The sequence below is a fragment of the Pipistrellus kuhlii genome, unplaced genomic scaffold (assembly GCF_014108245.1).
Source record: "Pipistrellus kuhlii isolate mPipKuh1 unplaced genomic scaffold, mPipKuh1.p scaffold_m20_p_8, whole genome shotgun sequence".
In the NCBI taxonomy this organism is placed as follows: Eukaryota; Metazoa; Chordata; class Mammalia; order Chiroptera; family Vespertilionidae; genus Pipistrellus; species Pipistrellus kuhlii.
In genome coordinates, this window is record NW_023425584.1 from 65,146,420 (window position 1) to 65,168,582 (window position 22,163).

Here is a 22,163-nt window from a genome sequence, read left to right on the forward strand (position 1 = left end):
AAAGTCAATAGCTGTTGAATTTTGAATTTTTAAATTACTTGTCACTTTAATTGGTTCTGTCTCCTCTTCCCCCCTTTTCCTTCTCACTCCAATTATTGAATAATCAAAAGCTGTCTCTGTGTAATGCAGAAAACAAACATATTTCAATGGGTAATTCAAATGAGAGGTTTTCCTATGAAGATAGGTACTCAATTGATCAGAAACCCTCTCTTCTTGCTGATGGCTCTAAATACTACCAGATATTATTGATGTGTTGCTTCTTGCTAGTATAGCTGGTCTTCACTAGAGATATGACATGAGCTCATATCCAGTCCGGTTGCTGTCGGGCCTGTTCTCTCACACAAAATTAAGGGCTAAGCTTACTAGAGATTATATGTTCTGGCAAGCCTTGATGCTGAACTTGGCAGGAACATTAAAATGTCTTTATTAGAAGCCATGAATCAGGTTCCATCACAGAATTCATAGCTTCCCAAATCTGGCTGCCTTCTTTTGTCAAACCTCAGAAAGGAGCGGCTTAAAATAAAGTTTATTTTCACATACAAAGATTCAATGAGAATGATAAATCTTGTTTTATAGCATATGTGGGAAGTCTTCACTTAAATCAAAACAGCCAACCTGTGATGTAAAAGTCTGTCTACGGCGGTTCCAGATACAATCCAGAGAATTAAATAAGCTTTTCTTCGCTAATGAAAAGAGTTGAGCTGTAAAAGAACTGTAATGGATTTTTGAAAAGCAGCAATATTTTTTTTGACTTGGATGAAAATCAGTTGGCTTTGGTTCTTTAAAGATGCACGTTGGAATAGTTATAATGGGAAACTCTGTTTGTACTTCCTTAGAGCAAAGGATTGAAATCACTCTTTCAAAGTTGCTTCCAAGTTCTAGAAATCTAGCCTAGGGGAGTCTAAAATCTCAGAGATTGACAAGACTTAACCTGTCATTCAGGGCCTGGGCCCAGCTATCAGGGAAAGCTATTGCAATGAGGGGGTTACAGACTCTCCTAAACCCAAGTCTTGTTTTTATAGCATGAACAGCAGTCTGGAGGCCCCTTAAAGTGAAGAGTGATATACAACAGACATATCTATAGAATGGGTCCTCAGAGAATCCCAAATACACCTTAGATCCTAGAAATGGTTGGGCTGGGGTTGGAGGGAGAAGAAGCTGTTCAGGAGTGGAAAAGAGAACATCCGTCCATAGAGATGAATAAAGCTAAGATAGATTCTTCAAGGAGTGTTTTGGTGTGTATTTTGATTCTGTACAAATGACTAGAATAAAAATTCTGACTCAACTCTGAGAATCTTAGAATTATCCCGATGAATAGGGTGTTAATGATATTGTCTATGCGTTTACGTTCTGGATATGAATGCTTCATAAACAGATTGCTTTGTGCAATGTACAATAAAACTCTTCTGTTTTTATTTATGAAAATATTATTGGTGAGGTGGAGATATTAGCTTTATAATAAAAAAAAAATCATTGTTTTGGGTGTTGTATGTGATTATTCAGTAGAGAACAATTCTTTGTTAGAATAGAGAAGGAAAGCCACTTACTGTTTTAGCTCCTATTACTGATCCTTTGAAACTTTGATAATTGAGCCTTGGATTTAGTGGTCTAAACCCTTAATGCATATTATGTCCCTTTAAGTCTCTTGTTACCCAGAAATGCATTGTTTTGGTTGTGCAAAAGCAGCTGACTGAAAACACGGAACCAGGTTAAATCCTTCACAGTGTCATCTATCGCTCTTAATTGTTCAGAGGCATTACCCAGGGTGTAACCCTGTTATTTTGAGAGGGTGAATTAGGAAGTGAAACACCTTAGCTAGGTATGATTGCACTTAACATACCACCTGGCTCCTCACAGTCACAGTATGCTGTAAACACTCCTTGTTGATGAAGTCTTACAACACAAACTTGGCTGAGTGGCGGAGGAAGCAACACACCATTGTTTCCTCCGTGGTTGGCATCCACTGAGAACATTTTGGCTTGCAAGCTTCTCCTCCTCTTTCTATGCATCTAAAGCCCCTGTCAAAAATTAAATAAGGTTTGAACAAACTTTCAAAGACCTGGGAGTGTTTTGATGAAACTGTTTTTTTGGGGGGGATGGGGGTGGGGAGTGCTAGGCAGTTCCTCTCTGGCACAGACCGCTCTCCACAAAATCCCCATAAATTAAACTTCTTTCCATGAGGTGGAGAGATGAGAAAAGAGCACCTCTGTTTTAGTTTCTTCCATAGAATAACGCCCATTTGCTTTATATCCTAAGAAGTTGACAGGTTTGGACTCTGTTTCCAGATGTCCAGATGGCTTGATTAAAAGAAGGATAATACTACATGACATATTTTCATTTTTCTGATCCAGAAAGAACCAGCTTCATGTCAAATCAATTGTAAGCTGTAAAGTTGAAGGAAACTATTATGTAAATAGAGAATACTGATAAAACAGAAGAAAACAGGGCAGGTAAAGGCACTCTGCCCAGAAAAAAAGAAAAAAAAAAGACATGTAATAAAAGTGACTTCTTTTAAACAAAGGCTGAAATGTTTATTTGATTTACCACAGTCTGAATTATATGGAGCTCTAGCCCCTGAGGTCATCACAGATCCAATATAGTTGCAAACAGCTCGTGCTCTAAAGTCTTTGCTATAAAATACAACAAAAAGGCCACATTTAAAGTTTAAGCTATGAGGAAAAAAGAAACAATATGAATAAGCAAGCCAAGACCAAGGTGGCTTACCCAAGGCATACATTTGTCAACATCTAGACACATACTACTTGGAATAAATTGGATTTATTCTTTCATAAAATTTCATAACCCCTACAAATTAAGACATGTCTTTCCAGTGTAAAGTTTAGTATTTTTAAAACCTCTTGACTATATTTTAACAAAAGTATATGTACATAGTTGACTCAAAGGCAAACACCTTAGATAGGTCTTTCATTAGGTAGTGATTATTCAAGAAAAAGCAAGGAGCTGATTTTAAAAATAAACGTGAGCTCTACTACAAAGGAACAGAGATCACTCTCAGAGGGAAAGTAACCATAACTGGTGTGACCTCCTTCTTTATTTTGAGGCCTTTGGACTCTGTCATTGAAGTGGGTATCTTATGAATTGGCCAATATATAATCTAGTGGAGTAAACATTAAACATTAGTGGGAGGTTCAGGTTATAGTCTCAACTCTGCCAGTGAGCCAGGTGTCTTTAAATATGACACAGGAGCATTAGGTAATCTATTAATAATAAAAACAAAAGCAATATGCTCAAATGCTTTGGAAGAAAGACATTTAAATTCAAGATATTATCATCATTATTATTAGAATACAAAAATAACATTTATTGCTATAGTCCTAAAATATTTTTTGTGGTTTTATTTTTTTGGATATTGTTTACCTTGATTTTTTTTTTTTTTTTGAGGGTGGAAGGGAGAGAAGAGAGAAAGAGAGAGAGAGAAACATCAATGTGAGAGAACTGGCCCTGGCTGGAGTCAGGGATGGAACCTGCAACCCAGGTACCTGCCCTTGACCAGGAATCAAATCTATGACCTTTTGGTGTATAGATTACACTTAAACCATTGAGCAACACTGGCTAGGACAATCTTAAAATATTTCAGCTGGAGCTTAATTTTTCAAATATTGAATGAATGTTTTGGCCCATTTCCTTTAAAATGTGTGGGAGAGGCAGAGGAGAAATAGAGAAGGTAGGTCCATGCATCCAAAGTAGGAAAATGAAACATTAGTAGATAGATCACTTATAAATCTAAAATAATATTATATATAATACTAGAGGCCCAGTGCCCAGAATTTGTTCACTAGTAGGGTCTCTAGTGGCTGGTGGTGGCCTAGTACTCCTTCACATCCTCTGGCTAGCTCCGCCCCCTGGCCGAACTCCCAGAAGAACTCCTGTTAGAGGGTACAATTTGCATACTACACTTTCATTACATTGCATACTACATTTCATCAGTTATATAGGATATGTAACTCAACTGCAAGTTTTAGATTGAAAATGTAAAATATAAAAGAAATGCTGGTGGATTATTATTCTTAGAATAATAATTATTCTTTCCTAGGAAAGTCAGAATAATAACTTATGGTAGATACTTTTGTTGAAAATGTTGATTTTTATAAAAATATAAATATATTCAGTATTTTGTTCACATAGAATCTAGTGGCTTTTGTAGTTTTGTTTTGGTTGTTTTTCCTCTTGAAAATATGTCAGTACACTTAAGGTTAGAAATCATATTGAGAATTTAATTTTTTAAGATTTTAACTAGACTCTGGGTGGTAAGCACATAATGGAATATACAGATGATGCATTATTAAGATGCACATCTGAAACTTATAAAAATGTTATAAACCAATATTACCCCAATAAATTTAATTTAAAAAAGACTTTTAGAAAATATAGCCATATTCTTAAGCTAAGATTCTATTTTTGAGGTAGAGATTTTCAGAGGAAATTAAAAATTAAGTTCCTGAATTTGCCTCATGCCATTTTTTTCAATAATTTTTTTATAAGTACTTTGCATATTTTCTGGAAATTGGATTCAGATTATTTGGCTGTAAGAGTGATGTATAATTATCAGCTCATCATGAGGACCATAGTGAGAATGATATGTAAGTGGACTTTCTGAATTTTAAGTTTTTGGCATCATACTTATAAATGTTTGATTATAAATTTGTCAACAAATTTAAATTGACCTTTCTTCTAAATCTAGGATTCTCTGCTACACTCTATTTGATTTAGTAACTGCAGGTTCCTTTCTGGATTGTATTACTAATTTCTAGGGTGGGACTGGGTATGTGGGATGGGGAGTAATGAGGAAAATTAAGACATTGCAGATGTTGTGGTTTGAGAAGCTTTGATATTCTACCCGTCTTAGTCTACTTCTGCCAAAGTCCCATATAGAGAGAAGGACAGCTGCTGGCAAATGAGCTGGTGTGAAATTCAGAAACCTAAAATGAACTGTAAGTTTAAATATTTCCCGATTAAACAAAATAAAAGTAAAAGGTTAGAATATCAAGAAACAGAAAGTTTTGGCATTCACCCCCTGGTAAACTGGTACTGTAGGGAAGGGGAAAAATTCCAGTATGCCTCCTCTGGTTCTTTGGCTGGCTAAATAATCAAATCAAGAGACATAGTCACTCACACACACAAAATCCAAGTTAACTTTGTGCACACGAGAGCACCGCATACATGAGAGAGTCAGAGACCACACATACATGAGAGTTCTGAGACAGAAAGGGAAAATGAGGTATATACTAGTAAACCATTTTGAGTTAGGGGTGAGCTAATGCGCCTTGGCTTCAGAAGGTCATTGCAGTGAGAGCACATGTTCAGTAATTAGTAGTTTGCCCTGCCATACACGTAGGCCAAAGAGATTATCTCTGATAATCTCTTATTATGGGCAAGGCTCCTCATTCAAATTCTAGATATTGGGGGAGGGACCAGAAGTTTCTTTTGAGCCCACAGGGTTTCAGTTGCCTTTAGCTTAAAATATTCCACATCCCATTGAGGCACATCTTGGGGTGGCTTGTTGTGAACCCCCACTGTACCATGAGGGATCTAAATGAGACTTAAGTATGTTTTGTCCCCTGAAAGCATATCATAACCAGATATATGGAGCAAGATTTTGTTCTTCAAAACAATAGTACATGGCATTAGTTTTTTTAAAGATTGCAATTTTACACACCAAAGAGTTTTCTTAGTATTATAAATTTTCATAAAATATTAACTCAATACCAAGCAGTCAAGTGGTAGTTTTACTCCTTAATAATATAATAATACCCCTCCCTCTCTTTTTCTCTCTTTCACTCTCTGTTAAAAGAAATCAAAACATATTTTTTAGTTGTTTTTTTTTTTTTTTAAGAAAAAAGTATTTTCCAAAGTGCTTTTATAAAGATTTTTCTTTCAAGAAACTCCATAAGTATTTGGAAACCCAAATCAAATAACCTTTTATTTGATGTGTTAGAGAAAAGGCAATTAAAGATGTAGCACATAGATGGCAGGATAGAAGGGAAAAAAACAACAACTCCATTTCTTTTAGAAATGCAAAGTTTATTAAATAAGAACAGAACCAGCTTCAGTTCTGTCTAGATGCAAGTCTAGTGGTTAATCATTGATTTCTCCCAGTGAGACAAGTAGAAATTTTTCTCAAAGCTAGGTCATTTTTAGTTTGGATGTATAGTATAGCAGAGAAATCATGAAAATACCTTGTAAGGACAGACTACCAAGAAAGCATTGACTGGCAGGATTGGGGAAGGTGAGGTGGGGATGGAAAGGGACAAAGAAGACAAATTGTAACGCTTAAAATTTGGCAACTATTTCATTTGTTTGTAGCAGGTTGCTGGCTTGAACCCTCTTCTAGTTCTACAGAATGTTCCTACTACTTTGCCAACTGTTGGTGTCAGGGTTCATACTCATATAAATACGTTGCACAAACATTAGGATATAATTTATTAACATTTCTATTAATACATAGACTGGCTCTGGAGTAAATTAAAGTAAGTGAGGCTGATTTTTAAATAATGTTTATCAATTTCCTATTTTTTCCTCACCCCTAGCCATCATTATGGTCTGGTATCCACTTATACCTACTTTCTTCTGTAAATTATCATGGTCCAGAACTTTTTCTTTCTCCACCTAATACAATTTGTGTTTGATTTCCTGAGGGTTATTTCTCTGCTGGAGCTAGTCTGATAAACTAATGCCTGCTGAGTTGTTTAATAATAAATGATTGCTTTTACCTTGCCCATCTAAGATTATAATTTTGAATAGTAAGATCTTTCAAAGTCTTATCTTGTAAGCATGACTAATGTTGGCTATTTTTTGCAATAGAGCAGCTTATTAGTAGAGAGAAAATTTTAGCTGAAGCAACTGTACTTTCAAAGTTGGCATAGTTAAAAAGCACTTGAATTGACTACTACATATTATACAATATAAGAAAAGTGTTTGGTCCTAATTAACTACATTTTTTTCCATCTGAAATTTTTGAGTTCATAAAATGCTACAGTGGATGGAAATAAACAGTATTGCTCCAGTTAACCTTCACTATATTCTTGTATTCATTTCCTGGTGAAGTCCACCTTTGCAGATGCTTCATATATTAGTCGGGCTATTTTGGTTGTAAATAATTAAACCTCAACTCAAATTAGCATAAGTAATAAACCAGATTTATTGGCTCACATATCTGAAAAGTCCTGGCATGTTTTGATTAAGATGATCTCCCAGTTTTCTATGATTCTTTTGGCTGTACCTTCCTCGAGTAGTCTGGCTTCATCCCCAGGTTGACTTGATCATAGTCATAAAATGGCTGCCAGTAGCAACAAGAGCCACATGTTACATGATTCATACCCAGGGGGAGAGAGATTGTCACTTCCTATAACCATTTAACAAAAGTCTTAAGATTTACTCTGATTGGACCAATCACTGTGGCCAGAAAGGAACCAAATGCTGATAGATCTGGGCTTGTGTGAAAGGGACCAATTCTTTTGTTTTAAATAGGGAAAAAAATAATATAGCTTGGAACCTGAATGGAATCAATCCATTCAAAATTCATGGCTATTGCACAAGGGTTGAGGGGTGTTTGCAAAGGAAAAATCTAAACTCAGTTAGTAAAAGTGAAATAAATTCTGAGCACATAACCAACTATGGTTCACAAAGTTCCTCTATGTGGAGTCTATTCTTTCAATCTTTGAAAAAAGTATAGGAAAACATTGATACAGAGGTTTGTTTATTAAACAGGAAAATTGTATGTGACTCGTATTTAGTTTGGCAAAGAAAGTCCCTTTCTAGTCTATAGTGACTATATCTTTATTCATTTCTTAGAATGAATATACATATCTAACCATGTGAGAGATTCTAAATACTATATAATTCAATGGCACTTTTAGCCCCAAGAACATGTGGAGGAGTTCTAAGAGACCACGTACAATGAACTTATGAGGAAAATGACCAAGATGGTACCAGCCAAAGTTGTGAGTTCCACATGGCCTGGTGTAAGGTTTAGAACTGAAGACAGGGCATGCATGAATATCTAGTTTATGAAAATAGATTTCTGAGGAATTAACCAATTCAGCACTTAAAGGATTAGCTAGGAATCATTTTTTTTTATCTTTATCTCTCTTCTTAGTTCTGTGGCTGCTATTTTTTCTAACAATCACTAGTTAGAAATTTTAATTTGGTGTCCTTATGATACTTCATCTCAAAAGAAAAAGGGGTTTCTTTTAGATAAATGAAGGAAAAATAAAGAATAAATCTATCTTCAAATTTCTTCACTTTCAGATAATCATGTTCAGATATTTAAGGACAATCCCATTGACAAAAAGTAGCAAATAATTACTTTTCTGCTTTGTATTGACATATGGGCCTATGGCAGCCCTGTTCTGACATCCAACTTGATTTCTACCAGAGTCTCTCTATCCAAAAATATCTCCTTACCTTCCTCTGATGCCTAGAAATTTTATCTGTAGGATCATTCCTGATTTGCATTCAGACCTTGTCTGGACAAGTTACTTTTTAGAATGCTTAATACAGCGTGCATAGAAAAACATGCTACTAATATGCAGGTTAAATCACCATGTCAAACTTGGAATGTGAAATGCTTGGCTCTTGCCCTTCCGGTCTTGGCTGCATGTCTTTTTCACCTACGTGTGGTGAAAGGAGAAAGATGTATAGCTCAGTTTGCTGCCCTAAGAAAGCAGGCCTGGTGAGACAGTGCTGTGGAGAAGATAGGTATGAGTGTATAAGAGTGGCCCTTAAGGAGAGGGTATTAAAACTCATGGGATACATGTTGGGTAAGGAGTTGAGAAGACTACTACTCTGAAATAATCTATTGTTTGGGCTGATAATTTAAATATTTTCTGTTAATCAACTCACAGCAATGTAAATATTGCGTCCCATGAGTTTTAATCCCTATGTATAAGAAAATTTTCAGAGTTGTCTGCTCAGCACTCTTCATTCTCATGGGTACTATCAAAGCCTGGCTCTATAATTCCTCTCTCCTGTCACTGTCCTGTTCACAGAAAGACACCATAACTCACCTAAATCAATTGGAATTCTTGTAAGAGTTTTACAATGAATGCAAATATCTGTCAGCATGTCAGGAAAATGGGTACAAAGGTAAAAGTGTAGAAGCCATTAGTGGGACGAGTATTTTACTTTGTGATTAGGACAAGTCAGAATGCAGAAACTAGTGTGATATTTAAATCAAACAAAGACATAAAAGAGATGCAAGCTCTAATAGATGTTACCTAAATCTAAAAGAAAACATTTTTAAAAATCCAATTAAGTGGTGAAAACTGTCAGGTAAAATCTCTGGTGGCAGAATTTCATTTATTCAGATCAGATGAAAATATTAGGGAAAAAAATGTTTGAATCCTGTTGTCCGAGGCAGAAGCAGAATCAATCTGTATGTCTACAGCCCCAGGTCTTTCATCCTGGCCCCAAATCATAGATCAAAAGTAATTTTAACTCACTGAGATGTCAATACCAATTTTTCTTTGAAAAACAAAACTGAAAAGATTTAAAATGAAATACAGCATCAAATCAATACTTTAGTATAACAAATCTTCACTTAACATTGTAAATAGATTCTTGGAAATGACTACGTTAAGCAAAATGGTGTCAAATGAAATCAATTTTACCAGGCTAATTATATGAACAGAAGTTCCTATGGCATATTTCTGCTACAAAATCATCACCAGTCTTTAAAGACCCCATTTCAATATTAAACAGTAATGTGAGTTCTACATACATTTAAAGAAAGATCAGTCAAAATAAGTAAGATTATTTTCCAACCTCCTCATTTCATGTTTACAGGTGACCAGAGCCTCTTCCAGCAGCTCAGGGGACAAGACAAGCACTCTCCCTGGATAGCACACCTTTACGTTTTTCCTAGAATCTCTTCTGTAGACATGTAATTTGTGAAATGCAAACTGGAGACAACACCTTCTCTAGTCATAGTCATTCTAGAAGAGCCAGAGAATCTCTCCAGCATGGGTGTGAGGAGACAGATTCATTCCTGAGCTATCATCTCCCCTCACCCCAGGAAGTTCAACTTCCCCATTTATTAAAACAAGGTGGATTTTATATTTGACCCCTGCCTCATGTGGATATGGAGAAAATAAATAATGAACTTCAAACATTTTTGAAAATAATAATCCTAGTTCAAGGTTGCTGGAATTGCAGTTACATTTCAATAATCTCCCCAAAGCATTTTACAGTTCATTTATTTTGTAGTATTGGGATAATAATGGTGTCTGTCTCATAAGATTGTTATAAGATTGGAAAGGAAGTGCTTGGCTTGCTATCTAGAACAGAGTAAGTCCTCAATAAATATTATTGCTGCTGCTGCTGTAAAACTTTGTACATGGCATCTAGAAAACCAGATAATGGCCCCTCCTTTCCTCTGCTCGTTGTTCATGTCTCAGTGCTGATTCTGATTCCTAATTGTGTCCTGTCCATGTTCATCTCTTCATCTCCATTATTACTGCATTTATTGAGGCCTCTACCATCTCTCCTGTGGAATTTTGAAATATTTCTCCACTGAGTTATCTAGACTTTCAGGCCAACCTACTCCATTCTGAACCCTCCCCACCCCCTAAGATTATATTCTCAAACACCAACCTGTTCATATTACTTTTTATCAACGTCCATGGAAGTTTCCCTATTGGCCAACAAAAGTGCGAGCCTCTTATAAAGCTTCAGACAACTTCAACCCTAAGTTGTATAGTGAACTGATAATTATCATTTATTGAGCTGATTATACATTTTTCCTCTCCCTGGAACACCTTCCCCCCAAATTCCTAAACATCTTTCAAGTCTGGGCTCAAGTGTCTCCTTTTTGTATGAAGCCCTTTCCTTTCTTAACCCCCCTCAAGCAGAGTTTCCATTATGCTTTTTCCATCATCCTTACCCATAAGTATTTCATAATCTTTGTAACATGGAATGATGACTTTCCCCCCTGTACATATTTGTTTCCCAAACATGATTGTGAGCCTCTTGAAATCAGGCCTGGGACTATTTCATCATTAATTCTTTGGTGTCTAGTACTGTGCTTGGCACAAGATGGCTATTCAATAAATGTATGGGAAATCGAAGGTAGAACTATTGTGTATCCTTAGAACTTACAATATTAAATGTAGTTGAAATTTAAAACTAAATCAAATTTAAAACTTAACTCAGTAAATACCCTGCATAACAGCTTCAACAAAATTAAGTTTTCTCACAACATTTCCTTCTTTTGGGGGAAATGACTGTTTTAGGTTAGAAGATCACTAAATTAAAGTAAAACAAGTTTGTCTCCTTAGTAGGGCAGGGAAGAATAAAAAATGTTTTTCATTACTTTCGTTTTTAACATGCAGTTTAATACATCGTTAAAATTTGATTTGTGCTGAAACTGGTTTGGCTCAGTGGATAGAGCGTCAGTCTGCGGACTGAAAGGTCCCAGGTTCGATTCTGGTAAAGGGCACTTACATTGGTTGCGGGCACATCCCCAGTAGGGGGTGTGCAAGAGGCAGCTGATTGATGTTTCTCTCTCATCGATGTTTCTGGCTCTCTATCCTTCTCCCTTCTTATCTGTATAAAATCAATAAAATATATTTTTTAAAAATTTGATTTGTCATTCATAAGCTGAAATACAAGAGCTGATTGACTATATTTAAGTTTAAAGAAGGGCTAGTTTCCCTATTTCTTCTTGTCTGTTTCCATGTTAAAGGGGAAGAACACCAATAGGGATGGATTCAGTGAAGCTCATGATTAAAAATGACTATGGGGATGATTCAGCCTTTCCTGTCTACTCTAAAATGCTCAAGAGGAGGTAATGAAAAGAGACACTAACATTTGCCTTAGAAACCTCAAAAAATGGGTAGCCTTTTAAAAAAGAAAGTTTTATTAGAAATGGCCTGGCTTTCTACTCATCAAGTTATGTTTTTGTGTTTGTCTAGGTGTGTGAAGAGCTCTCCAAATAGAGTTATTTTGCTTAGTTTTTAGAGTTTTGAATATTTTACAGCAATGACAAGAAACAGAACTGTTTGGAGTTCAGCATTCCTCATTAGTCACTCACCACAACTTGTAATAAGATGAAAAAAGATAATGGAAAGCAGAGATCAATCACTGCTCTGTTGTATTGTGCATAAAATGATACTGAGAGACACAGAGCAACCCAGAAACCCAGCAACCTTGGGGCCTGATGTGTGATGTTTTAGAACACAAGTAAAAAGAACTGGCTGGAATTATGGCTGATACCCTGACACACACACACACACATACACACACACACACACACACACACACACACACACACACTCAAAAACAGTTCAAATCAACCAGAAAGTAATAAGTAAGCACTTACTATGCACCAATGAGCTATTGGCAACCTGGAAAGGCCTGCTGTTCTGTGTTAGGTACTATGATTATCATATGAAAAATGTATTCATTGTTCCATTGAGTCCAAATCAACAATGATTGCAAACATCTGTACGCATACAATTAAATTTAAAAAATGTATTCCTTATGTGTTTATACTAGGCAAAATAAGAAAAACATATTTCCCTGAAATTCATCCAAGTCTCTTCCTACTATCTTTACCCTAAACGGCCCATCACCCCCCTACCCCACCCCTAATATTAATTTTCTTCCATGTGCAGATTTTCTATCCTACCCATCCCCCTTGCACTTTTTCCTACTATCTATCAAGAAAATTTACAGATAAAGATAAAAGAGGGATAAAGTAAGAAAAATCTAGAGCTGGAATTCGGGGATCCTGTAATTTGATAAGGATTAGCCCTGATAAGGTGGGGCTGGTGAATTGTGGTTTAACTGTGTAAGGCCTGGAATGATTGTCTGGAGGGCTGGACTTTATGTCTTTGGAAATAGGAGGCAGAAGTGAGTTGGGGACTGACCCACTTAGAGGCATGTGTTAGATTACACCAACATAGTATTTAGGGTTAATTGACTAGGACAGGCGCTGGGAGCTGGAAAGCAGTTATGATAAAAATCAAAATACATTTAGCACATGTGAGATGTTGTGAGAACTCGACTTTGGATGGATCAGAGAAAAAGGACAATGAAGAATAAAAGATTTTAGGCAAGAAAGATGTAATTTTCTGACTCAATTTCATAAATAGCGGCATGTTTGCCTTCATAAAACCATAGGAGTCTGCTTGTATCACTCCTGTACATTTACAAAATCCTTTGTAAATAAGATATAGGAAGAGAAGACCCCTTCCAAGAAAAAAAAGATAAGTCTTATTATAACACTTTAAAGGCCATCAGATAGGGATGATAAAATTTACTTAAGAAAACTTATACTCCAAACATCCTCCTTACCAAGGAAATCTCCCCACACCCATTCCCATGGACAGGAAGGATGGCCCAGACCATTCATCAACTAACATACTGTAAGCTCTTTGACACAAAATCTAAATAAAATAAGCACTGGACTGATCCAAACTTGGGTGGCCTCTGTGACTCTTTAAAGATGTCCTTGCCAGAGGCTGGAAGTTCATACCTTAGTGGCTGTACAAGATGAGGTAGCAAGTGCAGAAGCAGAAAAGTAGGTCCACACAGTTCTGAAAAGTCTTCTACCAAAATTCCCTGATATGAACTAAGTAGGAGAAACTGGATATTATTAACGGTTAGAACAAAGCAAAATAGTGGATGAAAACCATACTGACCTTTTCTGATTATGGGAAGAATTACTGTGAATGCTATTAACTTGATATAAACTTAACTGCAAGGACCATTATATAGTACTTGAATAGAAACAAAATTAAAAGTAATTTAAAGCCCTTTGGTCAAACTTTCCACTTACACAGATATGCTGTGTACTGGTACAATATCCATAATAGGTGGCTGTCAGCCTCAACCATTTCAATGATCAATGAATTTTCTGCTTTCAGGGCAAATATAATGTCATTTAGAGTATACTAATTCTGGTGGTACTTCATACCACATTCCTTGTATCTCCAATTACTAATCATTCTATTCACTGGAGAAAACTATGTTAATTCTGTCTTCTTTACAACAACTCCAAAATTTGAAGTTTTGTATACTTCTCCCATTGCACTTAAAACAAAACGTAAACTCCAGATACTTAAGCCCTCTTAAAATGTGATACTTAAACTCAAACATAATATTGCAGAGGTCATCTGATCAATACAAAGAAGAGTGGAAATATTAACATCTGATTTGGGGATATATATATATATATATATATATATATATATATATATATAATGTTTTTATTGATTTCAGAGAGGAAGGAAGAGAGAAATAGAAACATCAATGATGAAAGAGAATCATCAGTCAGCTGCCTCCTGCATGTCTCCCACTGGGGATCAAGCCTATAACCTGGCATGTATCCTGACTGGGAATCAAATTGTGACCTCCTGTTTCATAGATCAACACTCAACCTCTAAACTATACCATTCAGGCAGGGAATATATATATATATATGTGTGTGTGTGTGTGTGTGTATATGTATTTTAATATATATATATATATATATATATATATATATATATTGTATATATATATATATATATTTTTTTTTTAACTAGAGAAAAATATCTTTACTAAAAAATCATAAACCAGAAAATTTATATATTTTTAAGGCAGCTAAGTATCTTTAGCCTTTTAATAGATACTTCATTCATTCATTCACTCATTCATTTAACAATTCATTCATTCATTTACTCATTCGTTTTACTTCATGCACACCAAGTTCTATGAATTGAAACAGATGAAGTCCTTGTTTGAATAGAGCTTATATTGTGGTAGAGTAGAAAAATCATATGAAGTTAAAAAAAATAGCAGAGATAAATTCAGAGAATCGATCTTACAAAGATAAAAATAAAAACAAGGGCCATGTGATAACCTAGGGTAGAATTTCTAAATAGGTTAATTTAGAGTAGTGGTAAAAGGAGGTCATACTGAGGTTATATTAGAGCCAATAATATGTGGGAAAACACCCATCTAATTAGAAGAATGAGCACAAAGGCCTGCAGGGGAGAGAAAGTTTGACACATTCCAGGGTCAGCAAGGCTGCTAAGCCTAGAGAGAAATCGACAGAAGGGGAGTGAAAACAGGTGAGATTTTATTCCAACTGCAATGGGAAACCATTGAGGGTTGTGGAGAGAGGTAAAGATGATTGCATTTACAATTCCATTACTTATGCACCTATTTGTTTTCTATTGGGTCACTCATTATACTGATTTTTTTTCCTTCTTTCTAATCTTTAGACTTAACTATTATTATTTGAATTTTTTTCTCTCTTTAATTTATTTTCATTGTTGATGCTCTTACAGATTCTCCCATTCCCTCCTTCTTTGCCCCCTCCACCCAGCCCTGATCTCCCCCCCACTCTGGCCTTGACCACACGGACTGTGTCCCTGGGCTGTGCATATATGTTCTTTGGCTAATTCCTTCATCTTCTTTCATCCAGTCCTTCCCACTCGCCTCTCCTCTGACATCTTTTAGTCTTTTCCAGATATCCATTCTCTGGTTCTGTTTTGTTCATCAGTTTATTTTGTTCATTAGATTCACATATAAGTGAGATGATATGATATTTGTCTTTCTCTGACTGGTTTATACATTATTTTATATATTACATTAAACACTATTGATTTCTTAATAGTTAACATTACTTAGTGGTTTTTACCAAATCCCAGAAAATATAAATAATTTAGAATGCTTTTTTTTTTTTGCTCCCTCTTGATTTTTTGTTTTCATATATTTCTAATCCTAGAAGTCATGATTCTCATTGCTTCTTATACGAAATCTTATTTCCTCACACCTTTTCCTTTTTCATGACCCCTTATACCTCCCTGCATCTATCCACTGAGCCAAACCGGTTTCGGCGATGCTCTATTATAAATGTCTTTTTTTTCTGTTTTAGGATTTTCACCTTTTTTTCCTATAATATCTTGTGTTTTCACAGCCTTCCTGCATCAGTTAGCAATTGCTGCATTATAAAGAACCCATACAATAGTATCTCACAACTCTGTGGGTTGGCAATATGGGCTGGGCTCAGTTGAGACTTTAGTTCTGCTGCTGTGAGTCAGCCTTCTCTAATCTCCTATGGGGCTCACTCAATCTCTGCTGCTGGCCGCTGGGTTGGCTAGGAGCTGGCAATTAAAAAGTGTTTTGGTTTTTCTCTATGTGGTCCCTCATCCATCAGCAGGCTCTCCTCATGCTTGTTCACGAGGTGGCAGGATTTCAAGCACAAAAGCAGACACATGCATACAAAAGCTTCTTCGGGAACCATGCAATATTGATTCTCCTGCATTGTTTTGACAAAGGAGGTCACAAGGCCAGCCCATATTCAAGAGGAAAAATAGACTCCACCTCTTGTTTGGAGAAACTAAAAAAGAATGGTTATCATGTTTTTAATCTATAACACTTGCTGAAGTCGTCATGAATTCTAATATTAAACCTCTTGTACTTTTGTACAGGGTGTCCCCAAAATGTATATACACACTTCAACAGCTGATGGCTCAAATGGTGTTTCTTTCTTTTCAGCCAGACTAACCTTTGAACAAAGGAGATTTATCCTAAAATGCTACTGGAAGTTTGAAAATGCAGTCGAAGTACAAACACTGCCTTTATATTTAGTCAAAGTATGTATACATTTTTGGAGGGACACCTCCAAAATGTATACACACTTTAAAAGCTGATAACTCAATTTTCACTCCGTTCTAGATTTAACTGATTTAAACAATGGCTGAAGCCAGACTAAGCTTTGAACAAAGAAAATTTATCCACTAGACTATTTTATGAGAATATATAAATGATAAAGCTTATAAAACCAGCTATAGTTGATGAATTGAGGGCCCACAAATACCAAACAAAATGATTGTTGATGTTTGCATTTCCATTGCTTCACATGACCAGCAGGGCCTGGACCAGAATGGTCATTGATTTGAAAGCAGTCATTGACCAAAAAAATTTATTCATTTCTGTAGATTATTTTAAAATTTGAAAATGAACTGTATATTAATAAACACTGACTTTATAATCCTTCAAAGTGTGTATATATTTTGGGGGGACACTCTATGTATTAATAGTCTCGTCCACTAAAAATAATGATAGTTTTTTTCCTTTCCAATTTTTACATTGCCATTTCTTTTCATTGCCTGATTGCACTTAATAGGCCATCCTGTATAATTTCAGATAAGAGCAGTCTATGTCATCATGAGAACTGTATAGGAAGAACTCAGTGTTTATAATAGAGCTCTGTGGCTGTAACCACCCCTCCTCTTGACTTTCTTTTCCTTTCTATCAGTTCCTTCTGCATCTTTGTCTGGGGGCAGCATGTGCAAGTGGCTCCCCATGTCCGCATGTCCTGGAGTGCAATCCTTTTTTTTTTCCTGAATAAATCATTTTCAGCAATAGAATACCTAGTTATTTCTATTTTCCAGTTGACACTGGGTTATGCCATCATTCCATGTTTGGCTCTTTAGTTCTCTTCTAATACTTTTTAAAAGTGTTTTTAAATTAATTTGAGAGAGAAAGGGAGAGGGCCAGAGAGATAGAAACATCAATGAGAGAGAAACAGAGATTGGCTGCCTCCTGCACATCCCCTACTGAGGATCAAGCCTGCAACAGGGGCATGTGCCCTGAGGGGGAATCAAACCAGGGACCTTTTGTTTCACAGAACAATGCTCAATCACTGAGCCACACTGGCCAGGCTCCAATACTTTTGTAACCAATAGATTCTTTCAGACTTCGGTGCCATTTTCCAGATCAGACCTTAATCAGTAAGTGTCTGTACTAAAATGTATGTAAGACACCCTACACTAAAACTTGTGTATATAAATTTTGCCCCCAAATTGCTCAATAATTATTTGTTGAATGAGTGGATATATGTGTGTCAGTGTTATTTTAAAACTGGGGATGGGGCATAGTTTAATGGTTCAAAGTTAAACTTACAAAGCCCTATTAAAATTTAGTGTAATTACATGCTGATGATGTAATTTTAGTAAAAAGAATTAGAAGTGGTGCTAATAAGTTTGAATGGAACTAGAGAATTAAAATGGTAACAGTCAAAAATTAAGAAATGAAGGATGTCTAGAGGCAGTGATTTCAGTCAATGTTAAAATAAGTCGCTTTTGAACCATTTTCGCTTAGGCCCACAATAAGAAATATATTTTACGTGGAGAATGAGCATGAACAAATATGCATGAGCAGGAACATGTATGCCTGCTGCATTTTTTATTCATTTTCTTCTGTCGTATCCTATCCAACGTGATACATATGGATCTAGGCATGCTATAGGAACCCCGATAGTCTGTGAAAATTTATCTAAAGGATTAAGGCCTAACGAATCTGTTATTCACTCTGTCTTCCTCTACAGAGGCTATCTCTGGTTTTTGTTCTGGTAATGGCAGCATCATTTTTTCTCTTGAAAATTATTCCTCTCCTTTTCTTAGTCCATAGGATGCAAGCCCTTTGGACTAAGAAAGCTTTCCAGCCCATGTTTCGTGTCCCTCAGCATCCTCCAATTCTACCAGCTCTTGGGAAGGCATGTTGTTTGGTATCTCTCTGACTCACAGAATGTCTCAGTAATTTGCACATAAGCTAAGAAAGGCAAATGAGCTCTGTTGCCAAAAACAAGCTCTTGTTTTGCCAGTTTGGAGGTCGGAGAGGTTCAAGCTGTAGCTCCTGGAAGCATCATATGAAGAAAGCTGCCTAGGAGGGAAGCCAACCAGAGGACAGAAATGGAGGATGGATGACATCCCTTGTGACCTTGGCTCCAATCACCTTTTCCAGTGCACCAGTAAATGTGCCATTTGAAATTCTAATGTAAGAAAAAAGCTACCCATCAAATGATATTTAGTATATGAATGACTTTAGATTTTATTAAAAATGTACATTTTCAGACCTCTTCTGTGTCCTAAATTTATGAATAAATAAAGCATAGATGGAAATCATTTACAATCATCATCACTTGTATCTTAAATGATACTTAAGTATCTAAGAGTATTGTCATATTGAAAAAGAAGTTTGTTGGACATTTCAATGTCAATAGCAAATAATCTTTTTTCAGTGTCCACACATTTTTAGTTTTGCTGCTCTGCGGGCTCTATTTCTTTTATAGGAGAAAGACATTTTAAAAATATATATTAGTCACATTATGATTTTCACTGAAAAATACAAATAAGGGAATTAAACCTCCCCCCAATTTAATATTTATATTTTTCCTCAACCAGCATATAGAGATATCACATAACATTATCGATTTATTTAAAGCTATTTATAGAAGATACATTTTAATGTAAAAGAACTTTTAAAATAATAAATCACATTTTTTTAGTTCTACTCAGTTGTAAATGTCTTCATAGTTTATTAATTTGAAAAAAAAATCAAAGTACAAAGTATACTGAAGGCTAGCAATACAGAGAATTATCCATAAAAAGAAAGCTTAAGCTACAACTTTAAACATCACAGTAGAAAAATACACACAATAAGTGACATACCACATATAGTACCCACATTGCTCACTGATTGGTCACTGCCATAAGGTAAGAACAAAGTTTTGCTAATTATACAACTTATCTCTATTAGACATTCACTGATGTTCATTTCTTGCTGGTTTTTAAAATACATTATGTGAAGATCTAGACAACAGTTACTCATATTCAAATTCCCTTTTGAAAGTGAAGGCCACTTGTATTCTATAGCAGAATTAAAACAGAGCAGGATATGGCAACACTTCAGGACCTCTAGGAAATATTTATTAATTTCAAGTGGATACATTTTGTTCCAAGCTGGGAGCTCTGGAGTCAGCAGACACAGTGAATCACTCATACAACATTTACATTTTGCATTTTGTTTAAGTTATAAGAGGAAAGGATTGAATTAGAAATCTTGTGCTTTCACTATTATTAGCTTTAATTATTGCTTGTAAATAGGGTTACCCAAAGCAGGTGCACTTAATGATCCCATCTTAAAAGACCTGACAGTGAAAACAGAAATACACCTCAGCTATTTTTACCTCTTGTGATAATGGCTCTGAGCATTCAAAAACATTTACAGTTGAAGCTGCAACAAATTGACTTCTCTTAGCTATACATAGAACACTAAGCAACTTCTGGAAATGGGGGAGGGGGGAAGTGTCATTGAAAGGAAGGCACTTTTGAAATTAGTAAAAATAAATGAGAAGTAGTCTGAAAAAAAAATTACATCTGTATTTGTTTTCTTAATAAGTGTATCTTAAATATAACACTCTGGGAGCACTAACTATCTTTTCTGCTGTAGCTATTACAAATTTCATTCCTGAGATTTTTGGACTCAATTAAAGTTTTTAAAGTAACCAAGGAGGGTAAAAAACGCTTTTCCCAGATGGGAAGCTGAACGGTGGATCAGCAACTTAGCCAGTTACGATCTGACATCTTTCTGTACATCAGATTTTCAGTTAGGATTGTATGCACACTGTAATTTATTCCTTAACTCCTGCTGCTAAATATGCCACAACTATAAAAGCTGATGTGTTCAGCTGAAAGCTGGTATGTAAGGAAAAGTTATTGTTACTAAAGTTTGCCATTGTCAGTGGCCTCCCTCTTTTAATACGGAAACAAAATGAGGTGTGTTTTTTTGTTTTTTGTTTTTTTACATCTGGTTAGATTTAAATAACAATTCAAGTATCCCCTTTAAAATGATGTTCTGAAAAACAGTATTTATGAACCACAAATTTAAATACATTTTTTTGAAAAGTGGAATATTCCTTGAAAATCCTTTGTTTTAATCATTACTTCTAGACCATAGGGTCAAAATCTAGCTTTAATTCACATCATATTTTTGACAGCTCCTAATTTTTTTAATCTATATATTTAACCAATCATTTAGGAAAAAAATAAACATCAAATGCATGAAGGAAAATGTCCTACATTAACATTTCACCTTGAAAGTCGTATTCAAATGAAGATATGGTCTGAAGACAAGTCACTTGTGCTTATTTTCAGTTATGGCTGATCTATAAGATGTTCACTGATTTTTTACAGGAAGCGGAGTTGCTTCATAGTCTTGAAAATGAACTCCCTTAGAATGTGTGATCTTCATAATAGCACCATTTAAAGCATCATCTTCAATGAGTGTAATTAATCCTTCGGCAATCGTTGATGGGCTAAAAGGAAAGGAAACACTGGTGCTTTAAACTAAAGATGAAGGTATGGTTTTCACTTTATCTTTTAGTTACTTTTGAATAATTTACTACCTTTAAAATGTAATAAGTGAATGTTTATCAATGAGCTGATAAACATTTCTTTATGTTTTATTCAATTAGATATTAACTAAGTTATACAATAAGTTAACTAGTAGATGTCCAAGCCTTAACCTGCTATCATTTTGATAGGAAAGATTTATGAATATTTATTTATTATTTACATTGACAAAATTATTATTTTCTCATCTTTATCCTACCAATACATGTTAGACTTATTAGACAGAAATGTTATTAGAGTGAAAATAGAAAGAATTATAGCTAACATTTATTGCATGTCTATTATTGAATCTGTTGCTGTTTTAAGTAGTTTAGATGGATCACTTATTTGTGAACTTCCAAAAATCCTCTAAGTTTGTTTTAATATTATCCCCATTTTGCATGTGAGAAAACTGAGCTTGATGGAGAAGTTCATGGTCAGAACTGGAGTCGGGATCTGATCCCAGATGGTCTGATTTCATCAGCATGATAGCTATGACTGTGAAATCTGACTGCTCTAATTCAGACATTGTTCACCAAACACATGTGTTGATCCATTGTTTAGTATAAAAATGATTCAAGTTAGAGGGCCATATGAAATTTCACAAAGAGTTTAAGTAAATATGGCTTGGAATTTAGGCAGATAAGGAATTACTGCTTCCAAAGATAGCTAAACATCACCTTTTCACACTATTCAGAAATCCAGAAAAGATATATTCTTTCACAGAGTATGCCAAAACCAAACTTTAAAGTTTGCATTAGTTTCTCAACTTTAAAACTTTATTCCCCCTCCCCCTTTTTATTGTTTATATGTAGACTAGAAGTCCGGTGTATGAAATTTGTGCATGGAGGGGGTCCCCTCAGCCCAGTCTGGACCCAATCCAGAATCCCTTGAGGGTGTCCAACTGCCAGTTTAGGCCCAATCTCAGGGATCAGGCCTAAACCGGCAGTCGGACATCCCTCTCACAATCTGGGACTG

At 35.5% G+C, this 22,163-nt stretch overlaps 1 protein-coding gene across 1 annotated transcript in view; it reads right to left on the minus strand.

The window, feature by feature from the left end:
* Positions 1–19,306: 19,306 nt before the first annotated feature.
* Positions 19,307–22,163, minus strand: part of HPGD (15-hydroxyprostaglandin dehydrogenase) — a 30,932-nt gene continuing 28,075 nt past the window's right edge. Inside the window, exon 7 of the mRNA XM_036423768.2 lies at positions 19,307–21,109. Coding sequence (XP_036279661.1) covers positions 20,971–21,109 — 139 coding nt within the window. The 3' untranslated portion in view covers positions 19,307–20,970. The remainder of the gene's footprint in view (positions 21,110–22,163) is intronic.